The sequence below is a fragment of the Amblyomma maculatum genome, chromosome 11 (assembly GCF_055883805.1).
Source record: "Amblyomma maculatum isolate TAMU_Amacu chromosome 11, ASM5588380v1, whole genome shotgun sequence".
Lineage (NCBI taxonomy): Eukaryota > Metazoa > Arthropoda > Arachnida > Ixodida > Ixodidae > Amblyomma > Amblyomma maculatum.
The window spans coordinates 108,297,407-108,307,252 of NC_139354.1; the positions used below are offsets into that span (position 1 = coordinate 108,297,407).

General features: G+C 51.5%; 1 protein-coding gene across 1 annotated transcript; it reads left to right on the forward strand.

Annotated features, from left to right (window-relative positions):
* The first annotated feature begins 5,119 nt into the window (after positions 1-5,119).
* On the forward strand, positions 5,120-9,641 carry LOC146174633 (vacuolar protein sorting-associated protein 4A-like). The gene is made up of 2 exons (XM_084585045.1): positions 5,120-5,407; positions 8,702-9,641. The coding sequence occupies exons 1-2, from the start codon at positions 5,120-5,122 to the stop codon at positions 9,572-9,574; spliced, it is 1,161 nt and encodes a 386-aa protein (XP_084441171.1). The 3' UTR covers positions 9,575-9,641.
* Positions 9,642-9,846: the final 205 nt, after the last annotated feature.

The window sequence follows — 9,846 nt, forward strand, 5'->3', positions numbered from 1 at the left end:
GGCGGTGGCCTGGATGGACCACACGACGACGATAGCAGTCAGGTTCTACAGTACACGTGGCTCTCTACTCACGTGCAAACAAAACTTCGTTCTTCACGCCCCGATCTGTTCGCGCTGCAGTAGCGTATGCCAAGCGACGCAGGAGCAGGCGAAAAGGCCGGCGCAAGTCCATTTTCTTGTCCTTTTCAACGCGACAGCTTTAAAAGCATCGTTCCTTATAAAAATATTGCAGACTGCATTTACGTCTCCTTAAGAACGGAAATGATGAAAGCCACTTTACAGGACTGTTTCCATTAACTTTATCATCATTTTAATTTCTGCTATCATCATCACGACCATCGCTTCTAGCGCCAGTAATGGCTGGGCGATGGTCGTGATGATGATAGTAGGAATTAAAATTATGATAAAGTTAATGGAAACAGTCCTGTAAAGTGGCTTTCATCATTTCCGTTCTTAAGGAGACGTAAATGCAGTCTGCAATATTTTTATAAGGAACGATGCTTTTAAAGCTGTCGCGTTGAAAAGGACAAGAAAATGGACTTGCGCCGGCCTTTTCGCCTGCTCCTGCGTCGCTTGGCATACGCTACTGCAGCGCGAACAGATCGGGGCGTGAAGAACGAAGTTTTGTTTGCACGTTGTGGGATTCGGGCTTGCTGCGGCTGCCCTTTGCGCGGCCGCCGCCCGCTTCCCAGTTGTTCTCCCCGTTCCCTTTCTCCCGCCTGAGGCGGCGGAGAGGGGCTCGAGCGACTTGTCACTGTCGTTCGGGCCACAGCTCCGCCCTGGCGTCCCAGTGACTGTTCTCATTGGCGCCTTTTGGCGGGAACACGGCACCGCTTCGACAGCCGCGCTCGCGCGACTGTCCGAGCGGAGCTCAGAGAGGGAGACCCCTCCGAGACATCGCAAGGTGCGTACGCAACTGTTCTTGTCTGCCGGCCTTTGTCCGCGCAGACCAGTGTGTACTCGAGTTCGTCTGCTCCGGGTCTTACCTGAGAGCGAAGCTCGAGCCTGTCGATCGTGATCCAACGATCCGCGACAGGCGTACCTTGCGGTGGTTGCCCAATCTCTCTCAAAGGAACCCTTTGGTTACTGCGAGAGAGAGATCACAGCACGCCCTTGCGTGCTTGCGGCGCGCACTCCGTGTCACTTCGTGTGCGCAGGGGAGCCTAGCTCCTCGCGCGCTCCCTTGACACGGTGACTGCGTATGTGTGTGTATGTGCGTTTTGTATATATGTGTATGTGTGTGCGTACGTGCGTGTATGTGCGTTTGTAAATATGTGTGTGCGTATGTGCGTTTGTAAATATGTGTATGTGTGTGCGCGCGCGTGTGTGTGTGTGTGTGTGTGTGTGTGTGCCGCTGGAGGATGGCGTTTCAATAAACGTCTCCTTTGTGAACTTGGAGGTTTGTGTCCTTGCAGCGCAGTGCTCTCCTTCCTTTGGAGGTTGAGTGCGCGCTGCAGTGTTTCAGTGTGCGCGTGGTGACGGCTGATCGGGGCTTCGGCTCGCGCGACGCTCGAACCCGCGGTGGTTGGTGGCCTATGACCACGTAGAAACCACAACTGGCGCCCAACGTGAATTGTCCTTGGCTCCATGAGTCGTTGGACAGCACATCGGCCGAGCCGGTCGCCTTGACGATCAAGCTCATGCGTCATGCCTGCCGCCCCCTGCGCGGCACTCGGCAAAGGCACTGAAACACGCTACATGGTTCTTCGGACCACCCTGCGGTGCGACCGTTGACCATATGCCTCCGCTGTTTCAGCTTTACGCCGTTGCGGAAGCAATGTGCGCGACGCCGCCGCTGCCGGCATCTCCGCACAACAGCACCCGTACCCCGCTTGCAGTCATTTCTGTTCGGGGAACGGCGAGGCGTCGACCGGGCTCCCTCTGGAAACCGGACCGAAAGCGCGCTCAGTTGGCTGATGCGGCTCCTTGAACTTGCGAGCCGGCTGGCGCGCCATTCTCTTGGTACAGCATTTCGACTTTTCGGTGCAGTATCTACAGGGGAGAACGAACGTGGTAGCTGACGCGCTATCCCGTGCCCCACTCGCCCGCGGCGGCGTCTTTACGGACGGCGGGCGAAGGGGGCGAAACAGCGGACGAGCCGCAGATCGGCACGGAGGGGACGCCCGCAGACGGGTTCCCCATTCCGCTATCCGGGTAAGCAGCGCTTCGCAAAGCAGGCGAGGGTGAAAGCTCTTTGTGAGCACATCTGAGACGCCGATGCCAGCGGAAGTTTTGCTGCGAACCTGCGGGGGGACGAAACCAGGCTCTCCTTTGAGATGACTGGGATCGTTTTCAGCCATGAAGAGCTACGACGGTCCAGCAGAATGACCCGTTTTGTCGCGATGTCAGCGACGGTCTCTGGGAGACGAAGCGCCGTTACGCTGCTTGTATTGCAGCGGGCGCAGCGCCGTTACGCTACTTGTATTGAGCGGGCGCAGGGGGGCACGAGCCAGCGTGTGTCGCGGCGTGCCCCGGGGATTCATATTTGCTGGGCCATGACGGGCTCGCGCTGAAATACATAGCCACGGATGATGAGTCCATGAACCATTTGAAGTGGCTATTCCCCAATGTCTGAGCGGCGCTCTATTGCGTTCTCTCACGACAAACCATTGGCTGGTCATCTGAGTGGCTCCAAGGTTTCAAGAAACCGAGTCAATCGGTGACTGCAGCCGGCATGAAGCGCGACATTTTCCGCTTTTGCCGTTCCTGCCACGTCTGTCAAATGGAGAAGTCAAGGGGTGGCAAGCCACCGGGCATGACGAAACCAACTGACAGTGTGCGTCCGTGGCAGATGGCCACCTGCGATTTCATGGGGCATTTCCCCAGTAACAAGCAGGGGCTCATTGCTGGAGAATCCCCCTATGGGGAAAGCCAGCCGTGCCTACGTTGCAGACCTGGAGGCCTATGCGTAACGGTCTGACGAGCTTGCGCTGGTGCCCATTGTCACCACAGGCAAGTGCCAAGGCACACCCGATGCAGTGGAACGCAGCCGTGCCCCGCACCGGTACAAGGTGAGGCGACGTTCACCTGTGTGATTGATGCCGGACGGCGGGCCTTTTCCGCAACCGAAGGCATACCGCTTCACCGAGCGAGCTTGCTCGTTCAACCCTACCCGGAAGCAAGGTTGGTCTCTACCTTTTCTAGCTCGCTCAGTTCCAGCCTTTGTATTTTATTTTGTTTTTGTGTCTCTTCACATTTTTCGCTTTCTTCTGTTTTTGTTATTGCTTCCTATCTTGTAAATATTGTACAGTGAGTGCCTTCTTTTGTACAGCGCGTCTTCTCTCCTCTTTCTTCTTGAAATCGCGAGGGTTGCTCATTAGCAGTCCCGACGCGCGGCTTTTCGGTGTGTGTGGAAATGAAGTTGGGGCCGTTTGGGGACGGGGAGCATGGACGATGCCCCTTTCACCCAAGGCCGCCGTGGTTACGAAGGTGCTCGGGACAGGTTCGCCGCGGAAGGTCGGCATCACCCTTTGGTGTGTGAGTGGCTGTGCGTGTGCGTGCCTGGGCGTGGAGGCGACGACGTCGCGCCATGTGTGTTTGCCGGCGTGTGCGGAGCGCGGTGGAAAGGAAGCCCCGCGCGGTCTTCCCATGTGCGCCTTGGATCGCCACGGAGTCACGGACTTTCAACGCCTGGGGCCCCTTCGGCGTGTTCGCTGCTCCTGCACCTAACCTGCACCACCACCGACCGAGATCTTTTGCAGCCAAGGATGAACGTTGGCCACCCAGAAGTCAACGAGCGGTGAGTCACCGCAGGCTCCCAGAGCTGCACCGACGAACTTTGAACTTCTCTACATAGTTGTGTTTGTACATAGTTGTGTTTGTACATAGTGGTGTTTGTACATAGTTGTTCTGTACATAGTTGTGTTCTGTACATTATTCTGTTCTGTACATAGTCGTTGTTACTTAGCCTCCGGAACTTTGTACATTATTCTTCATGTCATCTTGTTCATTTTTTTGTGCGCCTTGCTAATGTTTGTCTTTCTTGAGTGTCTGTCTTTTCGAGATCTTTCTTGCTGGAACTGAAGTGTAGTTGACTTGTTGCGTGAGGATAGCATTCTTTTCCTCATGCTGGGGACCTGCCGCGTGCTTTCACTGATGGGTAGGAGGGCAATTAAGGAGAGGAGGATGTGGGATTCGGGCTTGCTGCGGCTGCCCTTTGCGCGGCCGCCGCCCGCTTCCCAGTTGTTCTCCCCGTTCCCTTTCTCCCGCCTGAGGCGGCGGAGAGGGGCTCGAGCGACTTGTCACTGTCGTTCGGGCCACAGCTCCGCCCTGGCGTCCCAGTGACTGTTCTCATTGGCGCCTTTTGGCGGGAACACGGCACCGCTTCGACAGCCGCGCTCGCGCGACTGTCCGAGCGGAGCTCAGAGAGGGAGACCCCTCCGAGACATCGCAAGGTGCGTACGCAACTGTTCTTGTCTGCCGGCCTTTGTCCGCGCAGACCAGTGTGTACTCGAGTTCGTCTGCTCCGGGTCTTACCTGAGAGCGAAGCTCGAGCCTGTCGATCGTGATCCAACGATCCGCGACAGGCGTACCTTGCGGTGGTTGCCCAATCTCTCTCAAAGGAACCCTTTGGTTACTGCGAGAGAGAGATCACAGCACGCCCTTGCGTGCTTGCGGCGCGCACTCCGTGTCACTTCGTGTGCGCAGGGGAGCCTAGCTCCTCGCGCGCTCCCTTGACACGGTGACTGCGTATGTGTGTGTATGTGCGTTTTGTATATATGTGTATGTGTGTGCGTACGTGCGTGTATGTGCGTTTGTAAATATGTGTGTGCGTATGTGCGTTTGTAAATATGTGTATGTGTGTGCGCGCGCGTGTGTGTGTGTGTGTGTGTGTGTGTGTGCCGCTGGAGGATGGCGTTTCAATAAACGTCTCCTTTGTGAACTTGGAGGTTTGTGTCCTTGCAGCGCAGTGCTCTCCTTCCTTTGGAGGTTGAGTGCGCGCTGCAGTGTTTCAGTGTGCGCGTGGTGACGGCTGATCGGGGCTTCGGCTCGCGCGACGCTCGAACCCGCGGTGGTTGGTGGCCTATGACCACGTAGAAACCACAACGTGAGTAGAGAGCCACGTGTACTGTAGAACCTGACTGCTATCGTCGTCGTGTGGTCCATCCAGGCCACCGCCATGGTGATCCCGGCGACGTTCGTCAGCGACATCGAGGCGGCCGTTGACCTGTCCAACCAGGCCAACGCGGAGGACAACAAGAAGCAGTTCGCCAGCGCTATCCGCCTTTACCGCAAGGCCATGGAGACCTACCTGAGCGCGGCCCTGATAATCCGCAACGCATGCGCTCCTTTTGTCGAGCGGGCGCTGAAGCTTAAGCAGTTCTCGGACGGCGACGCCGACCTGCACTTGGTGGGGGAAGGGGCACCAGCGATGAAGAAAATTTTGCAGATCGCCGTTCTGTCTCAGGTGAGAGAGCCATGCTGAATGATGCATCAACTATGAAGACTGTGGGACCGGGCAGTGAGGGCGGAAAATAGCTTATCCCCCATAATCTGTAGAAGGAAACGCTGACGAGCGGGTGAGCACGAAGGACAGGAAAATTTATAGAACGCGATAGCATTGAAACCACGTATCCAGTCGACTTGCCTCTCGTTCTTCGTCATTGCATACGCATACCTTGTGCAATCGGCGACGCTCCATTTTCAGCAGCACACTTCCGTGTTCGCCCTCTCCACTTGCAGAGGTTTTCTCACTGCTGCGGACATACGCTCAAATAGAGACATCTTGGCTCTGTATGATACGTGGAGATGTTTATGGTCAGGCAGAGCACTTGAATGCAGCGATGAATGCCCTTCAAATAAGGCTTTTCACTCAATGTCGAGAACCCTTTCTGATGCCGTCGCAATGAATCTCTTATCGCCAAATCAGAGGTGAACAGCAGACACGCTCATTATTAATGCATTATAACAGCGACATCATAACAATCCCGTGTGACACCATTTCCTGGGGGACATCTTTTTTGAAGGGTATTTGCCGCTGCGTTTTTGAGTTGTATCCGACTATATAGAAACTCCTACAAACAACCAAGCGCAGCGAGCCCGCCACAGCGTGCTGACATGTCACGTAACCAGTATGCCTACCATTAGCTATCGCATCTGCCAATCAGCCATGCTCCAAAGCCTCGTAAACTTCACACTTCATCGACGAATCAGCGAATTTTATGATCATCATCATCAGCTTGATTATACCCACTGCAGGGCGAAGGCCTCTCCCATATTTTTCAACTGACCCGGTTCTGTGCTAGCTGCATCCACTTCACCCCTGCGAACTTCTTAATCTCATCCGCCCACCTAACTTTCTGCCGCCCCCTGCTACGCTTTCTTTCCCTTGGAATCCAGTTTGTTACCCTAAGCGACCATCGGTTATTCTCTCTTCGCACTACATGTCCTGCCCATGTCCATTTCCTCTTCTTAATTTTCACTATACTCCGTTTCATACATCAAGTGCAACACTACCAAAGCTACAGCTCTTGTTTGCGCTCTCCGCATCCGCGATACGAGAGAAAATAATAGTTGCTTTGTCTGCAAGCTTAATACATTTTACATTTGCCATCAACTTCATAAAAAGCACCTTTTTTAGGGAGAAAAGGTCGGATTTGGCTAATTTGTATGTTTTCTTTATGTCGTTTTTGTTCGTGCCGCGTTTCGCTTCCCTGCAACCTTGCCAGCTGTGCCACCAGATGGCACTGGCTGTGCTCTCCACGCTGCGCATCTCTTTTTGAGAAAATGGTTTTTTGGTGCGCATTTTTTCTATAAGATCCGCTTTGTGATGTCTAGGCATGCGAAGCAAGTTATTGCAAACGTGTATGCTCGGAATAGAGCCCGTTTCGGCAGGACCCACTTGCCTACAGAACGAGCGCGTAGTGATACGCCTACTGTTTTTTTTTCTTGCGGACTATTTGCGTAGCTTTCGCTGCGTTGCACCTGATGTATGAAACGGAGTATAGAATGTCGGTAACTTGAGTTATTTCTCTGACCCACTCTGCACGCTTTCTTTTATGATAGTGCAGGTCAACGCCGTGTTCTCCGATGAGGTCTTTAATATCAGTTTAAAAGGGTTCACACAGGACATGGAAATAGTAAATTAATATATAGAATTTAATTACTAATTACTAAGTTAATTTATATACAGTATAGAATTTAATTAATAGAATTTAGCCTTTCGGTAAACGCTTCATTAGGTCTGTGCAGTGCAATTCTTTTTTCGGGTGTATTTTATTTTGGTTCTAGTTTTTGACACGGGGCTGCTGAACTAAATACTAACTAGGCTAACTTTGCTTTAAGTGATTCCCTCTCGTCTCGCACGCATGCCAGAACACTTCTTGTAGTTGCAAGAGCAGGGAGAGGCATTGAGAAGAAAATGCACGAAACTTGCTTTAGGCAGTATACGTGTTATCACAAAATTTATAAATTTCCTGCGAGCCGTCATTATACGTGTTTTCAGTAATTACGGTTTAGGAATTTTCAACTAAATTTATCACCACTTTTTGTGGCCCCTTCCCGTTGATACACGCTTACATAATCGCCGTGATCACTATGAGGCGTTTAAGTTTACTGAAAGACGAAACCTTCTTCCTATTTAGTTTGGAAATAACCTATCATGGCTTAGCGACGCCCGCTAACAGTGAACTTCGGGGTCAGAGTTCTTTCGCTCATTTATCCTTCCTTGAAAGTTCCTCTGTCGGGTCAAAAAACGATGGTTTTTCTATTTCCCGCATATTACGCCATGCCCCAAGTACTTTTGCTCACTAAGGCCAGCGTGGGATAAGCTCGTGAATGAAATAAAATCTACGCTTAACACCTTCTGACTGATTACGTGTTTCTTCCAATGCAGCTAACGCTTCTAGTGTGTATTTGTTTACTGCGGAAACACTACTTCACAGGGAAAATCGAAAAATTAGGGGGTATGTGAGACGCCTCAACTTTTGACCTTTGACCATAAAGATAATTTCCGTTGTGTTTGGTAGTGAAAACCAACCTACACTGCACCAGTCTAGTGCCCTCGCATGTTTTACGTCGTTTAGCCACGATAAATCTCTGTAACTTTTTTTATGCGGTGAGATTTCATTGACACACAGCAATGTTGGCGGCAATTTTCTTGAATAAAAAGTGCGCGATGAAAAGTGATCTTGGTTAAAATAGAGGTGCTAGAAGCTCAGTGCCGCGGAATAAGTACGAACACAGACAATTAGAGAAAAGCTAGGGTCAATCATTCCTTGGTGACTAATACTTTTTCAGGACAGGAAAAATAGTGTTGGATTTTGAAGAAATCAAATTAAAAATAAAGTAAAAAAGCTTCTCCGGCTCTTTGCCAGTCTCGTGAGTAGAAACGGAAGGGATGAAAATGTTGAATAAAGAACACGAATAGATAGTGGAGAGTTAACTTTGCAGTCTAGCCCACAGAAACCGTGTAGTTATTCTCGTCGCATTTTGCACAAAAGAAGTTTAGACTCATCATTCTGAAGCTTCTTATGTCAGTAAGTTGAACTTCAGTAATTGAGAAACGCACTGGCACAAATAAGAAATGATGAAGAAAGGGATAACATGCAAGCGTCCTGTAATGGCGCCATTTGTGCATTCATCATGCTCTTGAGCAGATTTACGTTTACTTCCAAATTTATATTCCTGCAGTTTTATGCACAGTCGATCCCGCGAACTACATACAAATATGTTTCTCATTCTCACCGCTGTTTTCCTTAAGGTTCTTCCTCCGTGGTTCTTGGCGGCTGGAACTGTTACTTCAGGCAAGAAAATCAATTTCGACGACGACATCCAAGGCATCGATCCCACTAAAGAGAAGCTAGCTCAAATCCTGGCGGACCCCAAGGCGAAGGCCGCATCCACCATACTTCTGCATGGTCCACACGGGACGGGTAAATCACTCCTCGTCAAGTCTCTCTACTCCAAGTATCCCGAGAAGTCCATATTCATTGTAGACCTTGATTTGTTCATTATCGGCGGCATCAAGCACGACCCTACCTCGATGACCAGGATGCTCGTTAGGAACTACAGGAAGCACAACTCCTCTGTGCTTGTCCTCGAGGGCTTGGACCAGCTGTGCCTGCCGTACTACACGGATTCCAAGAAACCCGTGGTGGCTGCCGTTAAGGCTGAGCTGCTGGTGTACATGAAGGAGCTGGCCGAGAAAAAAGAGTACAAGGAGGTAGTGATAGCAACGACATTCCGGCCGTGGCTCATCGCGGAAGACATGCGCAACGGCTTCGACGCCAAGATCAACATTCCCATTCCCCAGAACGAGGAGGCACGCAAGGCGATCATTCATGCTGAACTTGCAAAGCTTCGCGTCCCTACCTACCAGGAGAGCGACATCGAGAGCCTGGCCAAAAACACGAATCGCTTCTCGCGCTACCAGCTGCTGCGCATCATTCGCTGCGCACTGGCTCGCAACTTCAGCAACATCGAGGGAATCGAGATGGAGGAGGATGCAGAGAGACTGAGCCACATGACCAAGGAGGACATGGACAAGGTGGCTCCGCTCTTCACGGCCGACCTGAGCGAGGATGATGAACGCAAGCACCAGGAGTTTATCGCGGCCAATCCGACGGTCAGTTAATGACTGGCGGCGATATATGCTAGCGTACAGTACTGTGCAGCGCATGATGAACGGCTGAAGAAGCACCAAAATTGTAGCAGATTCGTTTTGATAGACATTGCGAATAAATACGTAGCCACACATAACGCGAACATAATGCGACATTCAGTGCAATGTTTTCTCCCGAAGAAGCTGCAGCACATTGCAAAGTTATTGCGAGCTGATCTCAACTTACCAGAAGAATTTCTGAATAGGCGAATGCCTGAATGCTTGCGCATTTTAAACAGAAATCT

What these genes read in the sequence shown, in the direction of transcription:
- LOC146174633 (XM_084585045.1), top strand. Translation starts at nt 5,120, where the DNA reads ATGGTGATCCCGGCGACGTTCGTCAGCGACATCGAGGCGGCCGTTGAC. An exon ending in AGATCGCCGTTCTGTCTCAG is followed by an intron (nt 5,408 to 8,701) that starts GTGAGAGAGCCA and finishes GTTTTCCTTAAG; the next exon opens with GTTCTTCCTCCGTGGTTCTT.